Source organism: Staurois parvus, unplaced genomic scaffold (assembly GCF_062004578.1).
Source record: "Staurois parvus isolate SC_StPar_1 unplaced genomic scaffold, SC_StPar_1.0 ptg001167l, whole genome shotgun sequence".
Lineage (NCBI taxonomy): Eukaryota > Metazoa > Chordata > Amphibia > Anura > Ranidae > Staurois > Staurois parvus.
In genome coordinates this window covers 333318-351813 of record NW_028318963.1, presented here as the reverse complement: position 1 = coordinate 351813, position 18496 = coordinate 333318, and the positions used below count along the sequence as shown (strand labels likewise).

General features: G+C 44.9%; 1 protein-coding gene across 6 annotated transcripts in view; it reads left to right on the top strand.

The window, feature by feature from the left end:
• The window catches only part of FGGY (FGGY carbohydrate kinase domain containing), a 401559-nt gene that overhangs the window by 263708 nt on the left and 119355 nt on the right, over positions 1-18496 (top strand). For all 6 annotated transcript variants that reach the window (XM_089659582.1, XM_089659583.1, XM_089659587.1 and 3 more), the window contains one exon: positions 10378-10439. In XM_089659582.1, coding sequence (XP_089515708.1) covers positions 10378-10439 — 62 coding nt within the window. The remainder of the gene's footprint in view (positions 1-10377; positions 10440-18496) is intronic.

Here is an 18496-nt window from a genome sequence, read left to right as displayed (position 1 = left end):
TAGCAAGGGTGGCCATCATAGGGATCAGTCAGTATCTGGTTAGCAAGGGTGGCCATCATAGGGATCAGTCAGTATCTGGTTAGCAAGGGTGGCCATCATAGGGATCAGTCAGTATCTGGTTAGCAAGGGTGGCCATCATAAGGATTGTCTAGTAACTGATAGGTGAAGCTGGCCATCATAGTGATTGGCCAGAAGTTGGTAGGTGATACTGGGTATCATAGTGATTGGCCAGGAGCTGGTTAGTGAGGGTGGTCATCATAGTGATCTGTCAGTAGTTGGTTAGCAAGAGTGACTGTTATAGTGACTAGTCAGTAGCTGGTTATTGAGTTTGACTATCATATTTATGGCCAGTAGATGGTTATTGAGGGTGGCCATCATATTTATGAAGAGTAGCTGGTTAGTGAGAGTGGCATAATAGTGATCAGCCAGTAGCTGGTTAACAAGGCTGGCCATCAGAGTGATTGGCCAGTAGCTGATTAGAAAGGGTGGCCATTATAGTTATGGCCAGTAGCTAGTCAGTGAGGGTGGCCATCATAGGGATCAGCCAGTAGCATGTTAGCAAGGGTGGCCATCATAGGGATCAGTCAGTATCTGGTTAGCAAGGGTGGCCATCATAAGGATTGGCTAGTAACTGGTAGGTGAAGCTGGCCATCATAGTGATTGGCCAGGAGCTGGTAGGTGATACTGGTTATCATAGTGATTGGCCAGGAGCTGGTTAGTGAGGGTGGTCATCATAGTGATTGGCCAGGAGCTGGTTAGTGAGGGTGGTCATCATAGTGATCAGTCAGTAGTTGGTTAGCAAGAGTGACTATCATAGTGACTGGCCAGTAGCTGGTTATTGAGTTTGACTATTATATTTATGGCCAGTAGCTGGTATTGAGGGTGGCCATCATATTTATGAAGAGTAGCTGGTTAGTGAGGGTGGCCATCATATTTATGAAGAGTAGCTGGTTAGTGAGGGTGGCATAATAGTGACCAGTCAGTAGTTGGTTAACAAGGCTGGCCATCAGAGTGATTGGCCAGTAGCTGGTTAGAAAGGGTGGCCATCATAGTTATGGCCAGTAGCAAGTTAGTGAGGGTCGCCATCATAGTGATCAGCCAGTAGCTGGTTAGCAAGACTGGCCATCATAGTGATTGTCTAGTAGCTGGTTAGTAAGGGTGGCCATCAGTCACCAGCTACTGGCCAATCACTATGATGGTCAGTATTTGCATATCAGGGCATACTCTATTTGCTGGACTGTAACATACAAATGTTTATTGTATTATGTCCACGGGATTCCATCTTGATTTTGGGAGTCTAGTCTCAGGTCTGTAGTTGCCCCAGCCGTGTGTCTTGTGGGGTCCATGATGGATGTACTGGAAAATCAAGAGATAGCTTCACATTTTGACAAGATCCTCAAATGCCACAAAAGCTACACAAATTGATTGCTGCAAATTGACTTCTGGCATAAAATATAGATTGTTAGTCATGCCCGTTAGATAATCTTGTGTGAGTCAGATAACGAGATGTACGATCTGTAGCATCTGCAACGTACAGCTATTGATTTTGGTTTTAAAATGATTAATGAACACGCAGGGTACAAAGACCTTTCAGGCAAACTAATTTGCTGTTTTCTTATCCACCTCAATAATTTAAATGTAACATGATCTTTGCCATCTGGTTTATTGTTTCAGAGACAGTTCTGTAGTGCTTAGAAAAAATAAAGACCACATCCCAGTTTGGAGTATGTTTTGGAGAATTTTGTTCATGTACAAACTATACTCCAAGAGATGAACCAGAGGGTCAAGCTAGTCCACATATGGGATATTGGTTTAAGGTTGACCTGTCCATAGTTTGTACATGACAGGTGCTCGATGGTGGGTGCAGGACATTTGGTTTTTCAAGGATTTGGAAAACAATTGGACCCAAAAAAAAGAACCAAACTTTTGAGATCTTGTTTAAAACAGTAAAGTGACCATGTATGAAAAAAAATTAAAAATAGTAGGGTTGTCCTGGTTGAGAAAACACTATGCTCATCCCGAACATCGCAGATTCGGTTTTGAAAAACTAGAGGCAAACATCTGAGATGTTCAAATGCCCTGAATTTGGAGCAAAAAATGCACCAAAAGCTGTGTAATGTGAATATTATGCTCAATCCGCAGATCCGATCCATTCTGCGGGGATCGTTGGAGGGGGTGTGACCAAGTGTTACCGCAATGGGTGACACCAACCCTAAGGACGCCTCTGCATTACTGGGGAAAATAAATGTTACGAAGACTCACATCACTGTACCAGGCATCAAACCTGCGAGGTCAAAAAACAACCCCACCCCCATTATGCATGCAGCCCTTCTTCAAAAAGAAGATGTTAACCAACAAAAACTAAGGGAGTGAAAAGAACAGCATAAGAAAGGAGCCCCTCACTCTGAGATGGACAGTTTACCAAAGGCAGGTCTGATATTCCTCCATGCCCTTATCCAGACCGTTTGAGGCTCCCTGCTCTTCTTAAGACCCTGAATCTTCCCAACCTCACCTAGAATATTGTGCACCACCACCTCAACAGGGAGGACTTTCTTCCGCAGGGTAAACTGACACCGTGCATTCCATGTGAAGTAATGAACAACTATACTAACTAAAAAAAGTGTATCCAAATCAAAGTCCCAGCGAGTTTGGAATGCCCAGTACACCCACTCTGCATAACTCATGCGATAGAGAAAGGGGATGCCCAGAACCCTCCCCACCCTTTTATATACCTCTATGTTAAAGGGACACTGGAGCAGAAAGTGGTCCATAGACTCCACTTAACCAACATACTCCGCTCTAGGACAATCCCGATCATCCACACGTTCCCTCTCACATAGAGCCTTCCATGAAAAGCGAGCCAGGCTTGTTCCCTACACTTCAAAGGGATTCTATCCAAATTAAACGCAACCCCTCCTTCATTACAGAGCCTGGGCAATCACACTCAAAGCAGAAGTCAAAATCCTCTCCCCCAGAAGCTTCCTGGGAAGGGACCTAATATCCTCCACTGTCACCTGCCACTGCCAAAGTATTTTTAGACACGGGGCAACATAAGCCGGGAGCTTGCCATGTTGGACTCCCAGACTTTTCACTGGCCCACCATCTTCCCAGCAAAGCAGAAAAGGCTTAAACCAAGATTGAAAAATACCCACCCATCCTGGCAGGGTCTCTGCTAACATATTACCAAAATTGTACTTTAAACAGAGCAAAGAAAACAAAACTATCGGGTTGACCATTCCTAGGCCACCCTCCCTCCTGGACAGGTAAGTTACATTGCGTTTGATCAGGTTCAGCCTATTTCCCCATAACAGTTGGAAAAAACAGTTGTAGACCCTTGCATAGAGAGATACCGGCAAGATACATATAAAAAGATCGGGATCAGGTAAGTTTTAATCAACCCTTTCCCTCAAGGAGAGCCTCCATCTCTTCCAGCTCGCTACTTTGGCATTGGCATCTACCATCCTGCTTTCCCAATTTCAATGACCATTAGTCACCAGGACCATATTTGATGCCCAGCACTTTAATTTCCTGCTGGGGCTCCGGGAAGGCATCCAGAAGCCTTCAGTCTTTTCATGGTTGACTTTAGAGCCAGAAGCCTCCGTGTACTGCTCTATCACAGAGACCACCTCCTGCGCCTTCTCAGTCCCAGAGACAATAACAGACAAATCATCAGCATAGGCCACGACCTTCAAAGGCACCAGCAATGCCCAGAGGCACTCCGCACAATGATGCACCTTCTAGCCTTCTTACAAAGTGGTCGATTGTGAAAGGATATAGCAGGGGGCTCAAAGGATATCACTGGTGCACACCAGAGCCAACCTCAAAAGGCCTTCCAAGCCAACCATTAACAAGTGTGAAGCTCTCAGCCCCTCTATATAATGTCTTCAGCCAATCAATAAACCTCCCCTGCAGGCCGTATCTACCACAGGTATTCATGATTTACTCGATCAAAAGCTTTTGCCTGATCCACTGCCTGCAAGTACTTTCTCCATCCATCAGCTCTACATCGTTCTGAAGCCTCCCGGAGAGCCAAAACTGCTGAAAAGGTACTTCTACTTTGGACCATGCTGATGGCTGGACAACAAATCGCCTACTATTGATGGCAAGCGCCAAAAAAGAATCTTTGCCAAGATCTTTCTATCAACATTGAGAAGACTGATGGGGCACCAGTTCTCAATCATTGAGGGGTCTTTACCTTTTGACAGAAGAATCACAGTGGATTGGCTCATGGAGGGAGGGAGTAAACCCTATTCTAGACAGCTGTTAAAAATGAGAGCCATAATGGATTTAAAACACTTGTAAAATCCAGCTGTCAATCCATCTGGCGATGGTGATTTTTTGGTAGCCAGCTTGTCTATAGTACGAACTACCTCATTCGCTGAAACTGGTTCTGTCAAATTCATCAAAAGCAATGTACCTTTTCTCAGTCTTGGAGTAGAATCCAGAAAGCTTTCCATCCTGTGTCGGCTAAGGTCCTTTCTTCCCAGGAGGTCTGCATAATATGACCCGAAGTTCTCCAAGATTCCTGATCTGGACTTCACCAGGGAACCCATACTGTCTTTCAGGCCAATGACCGTCTTAACTGCTATGCCTTGCTTGCAGTTCTGGTAAGGATCAGACGAGTGATATTTCCCATTATCCCTCTCCAGTACTAAGGAGGCATGCCGGTCATATTGACACTTCCTAAGAAGAAGCTTCACTTCAGAGATTTCCCCTGGATCTCTTCCATACGAGACAAGACGATTAAGCTTCCTCCGCAAATCCTGGTAGGCAATATACATACCAAGCTGCTTCTTCTTACTTATGGCCTTGAAAAGTCCAATTGCCCTTTGTTTCACAAGCTCCCACCACTCTGACTTACTGCTGCAAAAGTCCAGAATAGAAACCGATGCCTGAAAAAAATCCTCAAAGGATTGTCTTACCTCTACATCTTCCAGTAGAGCTGAATTCAGTTTACAGACACCTCTTCCCCTGGGTGGAGTGTCCGAGGCATTCAGAGTCACAGAGAGCATACAGTGGTCAGACAACTCTATCACCTTCAACTCGGGAGCCAAGAAAGCAGAGTTCTCCTTTAAAAAAAAACCTGTCTATCCTGCTCTGACTATTCCCTCTCTGAAATGTAAAAACCGGGCTGCCAGGGCAGTGCTTAATGTACGCATTTACCAAGCGTGTCTGTCTAACCAAATCTCTGAGAAAAACACTATCATAACCCAGCCTGTCTATGGAGCCTCTCCTGTCTCTAGGCCTAATCATGGTGTTAAAGTCACCTCCAAAGACAACCTGCTGGGACATAAAAAGGAAGGGCTTGATCTTTGTGAGGAGGCATTTCCTGCCCCATTTTGACTGGGGTCCATAGATATTGATCAGGCGCAGGTCCTGCCCCCTAACAGAGACGTCTAAGGTCATGCATCTTCCCATTTCTACCTCAATTACCCGCCGGCACATTACCATATTGGTTTTAAAAAGCACCGCAACTCCACTGCAAGGTTCAGCCGCAGGAGACCAAAAGGAGGGACCACATCTCCACTCCCTTTTTGCTAGATAGACATCGGCCAATGTATTGAGCCAGGCCTCTTGCAAAAATAAAATCTCAGCATCAAACTCGCTGAGCAAAAATAAGGCCATATCACGAGCTCCTGCAGATTTAATGCTGGCGACATTAATGGTCACCACTTTTAATGGAGTGGGAACTGCCATCAGGATGATTGGGGTAGTCGTTTCTTAACCTCTACCACACTCTCATCACCCGAAACAGCTCTCTTCAGAGTACGTGACTCCCCCTCATCCATAGATGATAAAGAAATGAATAAATCAGATTCCATCTCATCAGCTGACAAAACTGAATAGGTGTTGCCAAGAAGGACCCCTCCTGGGTCTGATTTTGAGGAAGAAAGGACAGCTCTTCTCAACCTACTCTTCTTCTTCTTTCACTAGTCTGGAGGATCTACGTACAGTAGGATTAGGAACAGGAGGGACAGACTCAGGAATTACATTACTAGGGGAAACAGAATCTGACACAACAGACGGAACAGACACAGGAGGGGCAACAACAGTTTCCTCCCTAGCATCAGCTGCCTCATCTTCTTTATCCAGCCTCTTCAGCTCAGCCTCAACCCTGGCAGGTTGTGTAGTGCCTCTGGGCACTGACTATATGGATGACCCAGCTGCTGATACAAACCGCACCAAATCTGGATGCATTCCTTGGCCAAATGGCCTAAATCCTGGCACAGTGAGCACTTCTTGATGGTACAGGACGATGCAAAGTGGCCTTTCTCTCCACATGTATTACAAACCTTAGGCTGACCCTGATAGAAAATGGTCAGGCTATCCCTCCCCAGAAAAGCTGAGCAGGGCAAGTGCTGAACCACATTGCCCAGCACCCTCAATTGCAGTGACACTGTGCAGGCCCCTGTCCATATCCCATGCTCATCCAGGACCTTCCACAGTGGGGTGAGGACCTCGCCATATCGGCATAGCCACCCTACCAAATCAGCTTCTGGTATGGATTCATTACGGACCGGGGTCGTCACAGATTTTATCAAAGGCTGCTTTGAAACCACCTTTGGCACCAAACCTCTCCGCTGCCGCGCTCACTGCTGCACTGTTAGAACCTTCAGCTCCAACTGTCATCTCCTCCTCCAGATCAGAGCTTTCAGCCCAGAAATGTATGGACTGTTCAGACACAGCAACAGGTAAAACATCACAGACATCCATGTTTGCTGTTTGCTTTCCACATGGTGCACTGTGCTGCTCCCCTCCCTCACCAGCATCAATCAGTTCTAGAACACATGAGAGTTCAGGTGCAGCAGACTCCTTACAGCCAGGGGCCATCTTGCTTGCAGCATTCCCAGAGGCACTACTGGTCTCATCAAAGGCTGGAGCAGCAAAATCCATATCCGAGGTGTTTGGCGCAGATCCATCCACATTCCTCAGGTGGTCTGGAGACATCTCTGTCTGAGGTTTCCCTTTCATGTCTGCAGAGGGTTTCTCCACAGTAGAAACTTCCACAGCAGGTTGTTTGCAGAGCTTCTCTTTCTGTTCCTCAGCCAGGACACCATCCCCCACAGAAAAGAGCCCCTCACCCAGAGATAGACAGTTCACCAAAAGCAGGTCTGACATTCCACCACTCCCTTATCTGGACTATTCCAGGCTCCCAGTCCTTCTCAATATTCCCAACCTCACCCAGAATCGTGCACCATCACCTCAACAGGGAGGACTTTCTTCTGCAGCGTAATCTGACATCGTGCATTCCACGTGAAATAAGGGACAACTATAAAAACTAGAAAAAATTTATCCAAATCAAAATCCCAGTGAGTTGCGAATGCCCTGTACATCCACTCCACAAAACTCATGCAATAGAGAAAGGGAATGCATAGAACCCTCCCCACCTTTTTATACACCTCTGCGTTAAAGGGACGCTGAAGCAAAAAGTGGTCCATAGACTCACAGGCATTGTTCCCACGGACCACCAATGTGAAGGGCACTCTTCCCACTGACCACCAAAGTAAGGGGCATTCTTCCCACTGATCGCCAATGTAAGGAGCATTGTTCCCACTGATCACCAATGTAAGGAACATTCTTCCCATTGACCACCAATGTAAGGGACATTCTTCCCACTGACCACCAATGTAAGGAGCATTCTTCCCACTGACCACCAATGTAAGGAGCATTCTTCCCACTGACCACCAATGTAAGGGGCATTCTTCCCACTGATCACCAATGTAAGTGACATTCTTCCCACTGATCACCAATGTAAGGAGCATTCTTCTCACTGATCGCCAATGTAAGGAACATTCTTCCCACTGATCACCAATGTAAGAAGCATTCTTCCCACTGATCACCAATGTAAGGGACATTCTTCCCACTGATCGCCAATGTAAGGTGCATTCTTCCCACTGATCACCAATGTAAGGAACATTCTTCCCACTGATCACCAATGTAAGGAGCATTCTTCCCACTGACCCCCAATGTAAGGAGCATTCTTCCCACTGATCGCCAATGTAAGGAGCATTCTTCCCACTGATCGCCAATGTAAGGAGCATTCTTCCCACTGATCGCCAATGTAAGGAGGATTCTTCCCACTGATCACCAATGTAAGGAGCATTCTTCCCACTGATCGCCAATGTAAGGAGCATTCTTCTCACTGATCACCAATGTAAGGGACATTCTTCCCACTGATCACCAATGTAAGGGACATTCTTCCCACTGACCACCAATGTAAGGAGCATTCTTCCCACTGATCGCCAATGTAAGGAGCATTCTTCCCACTGATCACAAATGTAAGGGACATTCTTCCCACTGATCGCCAATGTAAGGAGCATTCTTCTCACTGATCACCAATGTAAGGGACATTCTTCCCACTGATCACCAATGTAAGGGACATTCTTCCCACTGACCACCAATGTAAGGAGCATTCTTCCCACTGATCGCCAATGTAAGGAGCATTCTTCCCACTGATCACAAATGTAAGGGACATTCTTCCCACTGATCACCAATGTAAGGGGCATTATTCCCACTGATCACCAATGTAAGGGGCATTCTTCCCACTGATCACCAATGTAAGGAACATTCTTCACACTGACCACCAATGTAAGGAGCATTCTTCCCACTGATCACCAATGTAAGGAACATTCTTCCCACTGATCGCCAATGTAAGGGGCATTCTTCCCTCTTACCACTAAAGAAAGTTATTGTAAGGGTTCCTCTATGTTAAAATGGTTGTGAATTGGTTGGGAGGTAGAAAATGCACCAGGGTCACTGGGAGTAAACAATGCCTCCTTCTTGGTGGTTATCGAGAGTAAAAATGCATAGCACCTGTGGTCAGTAGTCATTGGTATTAGTGGAAGGAATAGTACCTCATCGCTGGTGTCAGTGGGAGGAATAGTGCATGATTGCTGGTGTCAGTGGGAGGAATAGTGTCCCATCATTGGTATCAGTGGAAGAAATTTTTTATTTCAGGTACTTATATAGCGCCGTCAATTTACGCAGCACTTTACATATATATTGTACATTCACATCAGTCCCTAACCCTCAAGGGGCGTACAATCTAAGGTAAATAGTGCCTCATCGCTGGTATCAGTGGAAGAAATAGTGTCTCACCACTGGTGTCGGTGGAAGCAATAGTGCCCCATAGCTGGTGTCAGTGGAAGGAATAGTGCTTCATCGCTGGTATAAGTGGGAGGGATAGTGCCCTGTCGCTGGTGTCAGTGGGAAGAATAGTGCCTGATCGTTGGTGTCAGTGGAAGGTATAGTGTCCCATAGCTGGTGTCAGTGGATGGAATAGTGCCTCATCTATGGTGTTAGTGGTAGGAATAGTGCCTGATCACTGGTGTCAGTGGATGGAATAGTGCCTCTTCTCTAATGTTAGTGGGAGGAATAGTGCCCCATCGCTGGTGTCAGTGGAAGGAATATTGCCTCATCTCTGGTGTTAGTGGGAGGAATAGTGCCTGATCACTGGTGTCAGTGGAAGGAATAGTGTCCCATAGCTGGTGTCAGTGGAAGGAATAGCATCTGATCACTGGTGTCAGTGCAAGGAATAGTGCCTCATCTCTAATGTTAGTGGGAGGAATAGTGCCCCATCCCTGTTGTCAGTAGGAGGAACAGGGTCCTATTGTTGGTGTCAGTGGGACTAATAGTGCCCCGTCGCTGCAGTCAGTAAGAGGAATTAGGCCCCATCGTTGGTGCTGCCTCATCATTATTGTCAGTGAAAGGAATAATGCCCCTAGGGCAGAATAAAGGCAAGCAAAGGGCTGCATCCAGCCTGCGGGCCATAGTTTGGAGACCATTGGTCTATGCTAACACTAGACAATCCTGGGAGATGCCCCCCTTTTTAGCACATAGCAGGTGATTGCCTGTGTTATGCATGTTTTCCTATAAAACTGCGTGTGTGTGTGTGTGTGTGTGTGTGTGTGTGTGTGCGTGTGTGTGCGTGTTGGGGGGGTGTCCTGTTTTATGATGTGCAGTGTGTGTGTGACTTCAGATCCCTGCCCCCTGTCTTATGGAGATGTGAAATGTAGTGTAAATGTTGTGCTTTGAATGGATGTAGGGAACATATGGATGTAGATAAACAAGTACAACTTATGTAGGAGGATTGTTTCAGCTCTGTGTGTAACCTGAGGATAGTCACTCTACCGGGTATATGGAAGGGTTTACGTCCGCTTTAATAGAAATACTGAAGGAGAATAACGAATAAAATAAATAAATTGTATTTCTCCTTTCCCGGGGTTCTGCTGATCTAAGGCGAATTTTATGTAAATGTTACTTTCTAAATGGCGCTTTCTGCAGATAAATAGATTATTTTCATTATGCGCTTCGAAATGAAAAGCGATGTCCCTTCCACTTAAGTTCATTTGCATTTCCCCTTCTCTCTCTCCAAAGATTGATCACGTTGTGCGGGGCCATAATGGATATGAAGAATTGCAGAGGAGAGCTGAAGAGAGGTCAGTGCCGTTTTGTGTGTCTGTTGCCGTTTCCTGGCTGGCGGAATCTCTTCGCCGTGTCATTACTCTAATGATAGAAAGCAGCGCAGGTCTTCCGTCCGCCGCGCCGCGCTCAAGATGTGCCAAGATAGCCCAGGCTTTAATTACTTTTGTCTCCTGCTGATTGAATGCTTTTTTGGAAGAAAATATGTCTCGGATGCTACGGAACAAGGATCAAAGGCATAAAAAGATTGTTTTTAGATGAAATGAGAGGTTTTCCCTCAGGTTATTGTAGACGGAGCCAAGGCTGACTCGGGGAAATCAATCATTCACTTGGTCTATAGCTTGCTGGCTGGTTTGGTGATCTCCATCTATTACGTTTGTAAGAGTATATAAAAGGCTGAGAGCTTTATTCACAAGGGGCGGTCAGAAGATATAACCAACGCGTTTCAGATGCTCACCAATCCGCCTCCATCAGGGCTAACGGCAGCCATGCACACTTCAGATTTTATTATCTGATCGATATGGGATTCAACCATAACTTTCCTTTTGATCGATTTAGACTTGGGTTAGATTGGATTCGACCAAACTGATCAGTCGGCCAGGGTGGAAAATTGTTTTGCATCAATCGGTAGCCCTGAGTTGATTTGGTCATAATATTGATTGTATTTGAATCGGAGCACAGATATCACTAAAATCCTATAATATAATCGTGTACACCAATGAGGTTACATCCCACATGGAAGAAAAATATATTTGAAATATATTTAAAAAATATTCTTCCCAAATATATTAAGATATATTTGAAATACTACAATTTTGGCCGTATTCAGTATGTATATATATATATATATATATATATATATATATATATATATATATATATACATACTGTATATACAGGTGAAACTCGAAAAATTAGAATATCGTGCAAAAGTTCATTTATTTCAGTAATGCAACTTAACCTCCCTGGCGGTATTCCCGAGTGTAGCTCGGGGTAAAGTTTCAGTGCCACAAGCGGTAACCTCGAGCTACACTCGGGCTTACCATGCGGCGCTGCTCCACAATCCCTCGATCACTTACCTTGTCCTTCTCTCCCGCGATGTCATTCCTGCAGTGTCCTCCGGCCGATGCCGGCATCTGTCATCTGGGTTCCATCCTCTGCGAGCGTCGGGACGTACTGGGGACGGAACGGCGGGAAATTTGAAAATGACAAAAAGTGACATTCACTCAATACACTAAAATCACATAGTATAACATTCCTGTATCAAACCATTTCACATACATTTTGTCCCGAGTGCTTTGTCCGGCGCCCTGCCTGCATTTTTACTGTTCTTTCTGCCTGGAAACTGAGAAACTTCCATGGTGTCCAAAAAGCGTCCCTTTAGGTCAAAATCAGTTTTAGACCGGCTAGAGAACAGCGATAGTAAATCAGAACCACTTGCAGAATTGAGTGATAATGATTCGTGGGGGAAATTCCTCATCAGACACTGAAAACGATTCTGCAACTTTGCTCAGTAATGTGCGAACTTGGCGCTATATTTCAAATTTCAGTGTTTTTGGTTTGATTATATTATTGAATTACATTTATTATTATATTATTTTTTTCATGATTATTTATTAAATTAAAATTTATGGTTTCGTGTTTAAAATTTTATCATCCCCGGGATGTTTACTAGACTCTTGCTCGGACAGATTTCAGTGAGTTATTCCTAAGAATTACAGGCCTACAATCAGGGGCTGGCAGGACAGGGCTGTGGAACGGACAGGTAGGCCTAGTGGCAGGGTAACGCACTGACTGACGACAACCACCACCAACAGACCGAAGTCCCTCAGGGCGCGGAGTCTAAGTCCAAGGCTGCCCTTCACCAGGGCCCCTGATGGTGGGGATGGACTTGACGCAGCCAGGAACCAGGTCGCGGCCCCCGAGACACCCCGGCTGCGGTAATGGCCGTCGCCAATGGCGTGTAGCTGGTAGGAAATGACAATAGCATAGTCAGGCAGGCCAGGTCGACAACAACGGGACAAAACGGTACAAAACAGTAGACAAGAATCACAGGTCACGGCCGGGTTCAGCAACGGAAGGTCAGATCAAAGGAAAACGCAGAGAAGGGTCTAGTCACAAGCCGAGTCAGATTCCAGGAGAGTCACGAGAGTAAACACAGAGCTGTAGCAACACAAAGACACAAGACACAAGTGCAAAGAGCATGTGCGGATCACAGGCTTATATGTACTCAGCCACACCCCTCTGGGGGATGGACCTCAGAGACCTGGAGGCATAAAAGACTCCCACCATGCTCTGCAGAAACCCAAGATGGACGCCAGTACATGAAGCCGCACAGTCTCTGGAAAAGGTAGGACCTTGACAGTGGCGGACTGACAACTCATGGGGCCCCCTGGCAATAGGGGATCATGGGGCCCCTGTGTTCTTGCCCAAACTCAAAAAAGCCTATGAAAAAGGTACCAGGGGCATCTCATGGGGCCCCCTACTGACCCCGGCCCCTCGGGCAGTGCCCGAGTTTCCAAATGGTCAGTCCGCCCCTGCCTACAATATAAAACGCCAAATTTCCATGCAAAATAATGGTACCGCTTTCAGCACCAAAAATCAGAAATAATCATACCGCCAGGGAGGTTAAAAGGTGAAACTAATATATGAGATAGACTCATTACATGCAAAGCAAGATAGTTCAAGCCGTGATTTGTCATGCCATATAATACACACGATGCCTGTGCCTCTGCACTACTGACGAGGCTTTTCAGCGAACCGCGTTGAGTTTTGACTTGGTCCAGCTTATGTAAAAAAGTAGAACAGTGAAGGAAATCACATATGATATATGACAAACGGGAATTGTAGCGGAATCCATCATTAACGGCTTCTATTACATTCTATGGGATATACAGTTTTCATCCCCTGGCAGAAATCGTGAAAGTTTGGCATTGATATTAAAAATTTGATCATGCCAAGAAAGCTGTCTTTTATTGAAGGATAGTGATCATATGAAGCCATTTATTATCACATTGTTTGGTTCCTTTTCAAATCTTAATGATAACAGAAATCACCAAAATGGCCCCGGTCAAAAGCTTCCATCCCCTGGACTGTTCAGCCTTGGTGCAGACACACAAGGTGACACGCACACGGGGTAAAATGGCAATTAAAGGATAATTTTCCACATCTGTGGCTTTTTAAATTGTAACTAGTGTCAGTGTATAAATAGTCAATAAGCTGTTAGCTCTCCCATGGGTGCACTGAGCAGGCTAGATACTGAGCCATGGGGAGCAGAAAAGAACTGTCAAAAGACTTGCGTAACAAGGCAATGTAATTTTATAAAGGAAAAGGATATAAAAAGATATCCAAAGCTTTGGATATCCCAGTAAGTACTGTTCAATCACTCATTAAGAAGTGGAAAGTTTAGATATTATTATTATACAGTATTTATATAGCGCCAACAGTTCGCTCAGCGCTGTACATTACAATGGGAGACAATACATGAGACAGTACAATAACAATACAATGCGATACATGAGGGGTTCGAGAGCCCTGCTCCTTGGAGCTTACAATCTAGGAGGGAGGGGATAGTGGTACGGGAGGAAAAGCTGTGGGGGGTGGAGTGGTAGGAAGAGTGGAGGAGATCGGCAGTTAGCAAAGGGTGGGGTAGGCTTCCCTGAAGAGGTGGGTTTTTAGGGTGTGCCTAAAGGAGAGGAGAGTGGGTGATAGTCTGATGGATTGGGGTAGGAAGTTCCAGAGGATGGGTGATGCCCTGGAGAAGTCCTGGAGGCGGGCATGGGAGGAGGAGACCAGGGAACTAGAGAGAAGGAGGTCTTGTGAGGATCGGAGAGTGCTTTTTGGGTGGTATTTGGATATTAGGTCAGTGATGTAATTTGGGGCAGTATTATGGACAGCTTTGTACGTCAGTGTAAGCAGTTTGAATTTGATCCGTTGGGCAATCGGAAGCCAGTGGAGGGATTGGCAGAGGGGGGTGGCGGAAACGGAGCGGTTGGTAAGGTGGATGAGTCTGGCCGCCGTATTCAGAATCGACTGAAGTGGGGATAGCCAGCGGCGAGGCAGGCCAGTGAGGAGGGAGTTGCAGTAATCGAGTCGTGATATGATGAGGGAGTGGGTGAGCTGTTTAGTAGTTTCTGGGGTTAGGAACGTGCGGATTTTGGTGATGTTGCGGAGGTTACCAAGATACCAAGCCAAAGCCAGGTAGACCAAGATAGATTGCAGCCACAATTGCCAGAAAAAATGCTCTGGAAAAAGATGGTGTAGTTGTTTCAGGGAGCACTGTCAAAAGATCTGCGTAACAAGGCAATGTAATTTTATAAAGGAAAAGGATACAAAAAGATATCCAAAGATTTGCGCATTCCAGTCAGTACTATTCAATCACTTATTCAGAAGTGGAAAGTTCAGGGATCTCTTATACCAAGCCAAGGCCAGGTAGACCAAGAAAGATTACAGCCACAACTGCCAGAAGAGTTGCTCTGGACAAAGATGGTGTTGTTGTTTCAGGGAGCACAATAGGATGATACTTGAACAAAAATGAGCTGCATGATCAAGTTGCCAGAAAGAAGCCTTTACTGTGCCGATGCCACAAAAATCTTGGGTCTCTATGTCTGACAACACCTTGACATTCCTCACTGGGATTTTTTGTGGCATTGGTGCAGTAAAGGCTTCTTTCTGGCAACTAGACCATGCAGCTTATTTTTGTTCAAGTATCGTAGTACTGTATTGTGCTCCTTCAAAACAACCACACTGTCTTTTTCCAGATCAGCCTGTATTGAGGTTGCCTGTGGGTTTTTCTTTGTATCCTCCCGATAAATTCTTCTGTCAGTTATGGGTGCAAGCTTTCTTGGTCTACCTGACCTGGGCTTGGTATCAAGAGATCCTTAAATTTTTATACTTCTTAATAAGTGATTAAACTGTACGGACTGGTATATTCGAGGCTTTGGATATCTTTTTATATCTTTTTCCATCTTTATAAAGTTCCATTACCTTGTTATGCAGACTTTTGACAGTTCTTTTCTGCTCCCCATGGCTCAGTATCTAGTGTGCTCAGTGCATCCACGTGAGAGCTAACAAACTCATTGACTATTTGTACACTGACACTAGTTGCAATTTAAAATGCCACAGATGTGGGAAATTATCCTTTAATTACCAGTATAACCCGTGTGTGTCCCCTTGTGTGTCTGTACCAAGGCCGAACATTCGAGGGGAGGGAAACTTCTGATCCGGGCCATTTGGGTGATTTCTGTCATCATTAGGATTTAAAAAGGAGTAAAACAACGTGATAATAAATGGCTTCATATCATCACTTCCTTAACCACTTCAATACCAGGCACTTTTACCCCCCATCTTGCCCAGGCCAGTTTTCAGCATTCTGACACTTTGAATGACAATTACTCAGTCATGCTACACTGTACCCAAACAAAATTTCTATCATTTTTCATACAAATAGAGCTTTCTTTTGGTGGTATTTAATCACGACTGGGTGTTTTATTTTTTGAGATATAAGCGAAAAAAATACCAAAAAGGTTTGAAAAAAAACGCGTTTTCTTAGTTTCTATTATAAACTTTTGAAAATAAGTAAGTTTTCTTCATAAATTTAGGTCAAAATATATACTGCTACATTTCTTTGGTAAAATTACATCAGTGTATATTATTTAGTCTGTGTAAAAGTTATAGAGTCTACAAGCTATGGTACCTATCACTGAAAATTGATCAATCCTGATGTGCTGACGGCCTATCTCATTTCTTGAGGCCCTAACATACCAGGAAAGTACAACTACCCCCTCCCCCCTTCCCCAAATGATCCCTTTTTGAAAAGTAGACAGCCCAAGGTATTTAGTAAAAGGCATGGTGAGTTTTTTTAAATTGTAATTTTTTCCCACAATTCTTTGGAAATGTAAAAAATTATTTTTTTCCACACAAAGTTGTCATATTAACAATTTATTTCTCATACATGGCATAGGCATACTTGCAATTGCACCCCAAAGCACATTCTACTACTCCTCCTGAGTATAGCAATACCACATGTGTGAGACTTTTCCACAGCTTGGTCTCATAGAGAGGCCCAACATCCAAGTAGCACCTTCAGGTGTTCTAGCGGCATAAATGACACATCTAATTTCCTGACTACCTATTACAGTTTTGAAGGCCCTGGAGCACCAAGACAAAGGAAACACCCACAAAATGACCCCATTTTGGAAAGCAAAGACTCCCACATATATTCTATGAGGCATAATGAGTTATTTGAGAATGTCATTTTTTTTCACAATTTTTTGGAAAATGTGGAAAGAAAATGAAAACATATTTTTTTCACACAAAGTTGTCAATTTATAAGATATTTCTAACACACAACATGCACATAGCAAGAATTATGCCCCAAAATACATTTTGCTACTTTTCCTGAGTATGGAAACCACATGTGTGAGACATTTCCATAGCTTTTCCACATAGAAGGGCCCAACATCCAAGTAGCACCTTCAGGCATTCTAGGGGCATAAATTACACATTTAATTTCTTGACTACCTATCACTGTTTTGAAGGCCCTGGAGTACCAGGGCAATGAAAACACCCACAAAATGACCACATTTTGGAAATCAAACACCCCAACGTTTATTCTTTGAGGCATAATGAGTCTTTTGAACATTTCATTTTCTTCCCCATGTTCTTGGAAAATGTGGAAACAAAATGAAAAAGTATATATTTTTATAGAAAGTTGTCAATTTATAAGATATTTCTAACACACAGCATGGACATACCAAGAATTACTCTCCAAAATACATTTTGCTTCCTCTCCTGAATATGGCAATACCTGGAGCAGAGGCGGACTGACAACTCATGGGGCCCCCGGGCAATAGGGGATCATAGGGCCCCTGTGTCCTTGCCCAAACTCAAAAAAGCCTATGAAAAAGGTACCAGGGGCATTTCATGGGGCCCCCTACTGACCCTGGGCCCTCGGGCAGTGCCCGAGTTTCCAAATGGTCAGTCCGCCCCTGACCCGGAGTGAGACTTTTTAAAAGCCTAGCTGAACAAAGGGTAAACAAAAGATTACCTCTGGTTTTAGTACAGCAGTTGTCCACAGATGAGAGCATTGGACCAGGAATCAGACAACAGCCAAAGGAATTGTCCAAGCAGCAGGGAGGAAAATGGTGGAGAAACAGGCCAGGGTCAGAATAGGCAGCAGGCTGACATGCAGGCAGGAACATGGTCCATAAAAAGTCCTGGGTCAGTGCAGGCAACAAGAGGAGATATGTTCAGCACAGAAAAAGTATTGGTCCAGACAACAGGCAAGAATATGGTCCATAAAAAGTCCTGTGTCAGTGCAGGCAGCAAAAGGAGATATAATCAGCACAGCCAAAGTATTGGTCCAGGCAAAAGGCAGGAACATGGTCCATAAAAGGTTCTGGAGCATTACAGGCAACAGGCAGAGATATGGTCAGCACAGTCAAAGCATTGGTCCAGGCAGCAGGCAGGAACATCAGGCTTAAGACCTCAGAGAGGTAAGACCTGGGCACAAGTGTAGAGGCTTCGTCCCACCAAAACTCTTCAAAGCCTCTGGACTAACAGACCCTGATCCAGGAGTTACAAAACCTGGAGAAAACCAAAATCTGCTTCTTATCTACTCTTAAGCCCCTCACTTATGTGAGACCCCTGTGTCATCCTGAATCCCACTACTACAGTAGCAGGGCAAAGGATCAGTCCATGCGGCAGGCAAAAAAAATGGTCAATTAACAGGCCGAGGTCAGTGCAGGCAGGGGTGTATTTACCACAAGGCAAACAAGGCATTTGCCTAGGGTGGCTTTTTTCCGGGGGCAGCAGCATTTTTCAGGGGGGCAGTCTTGCACAGTTGTACCGGCTTCTCTCCTGGACTGAAACGGCTTACTCCAATTTCAGCTTCTCACAATGTGCGTTAGATGCTGAAGCAAGTCAGATGGAGGCTATATCATTTCCAGGCTGGAGGATGTCCAGCATCATCTACCGCTTTCCTCCCCAGCCTGACTGTCCCTGGTCAGCCTCTTTCAATCATTGGATTTAATTTCTTTCATTCATGGAGGCACAGCATCACATGTGAGCAAAT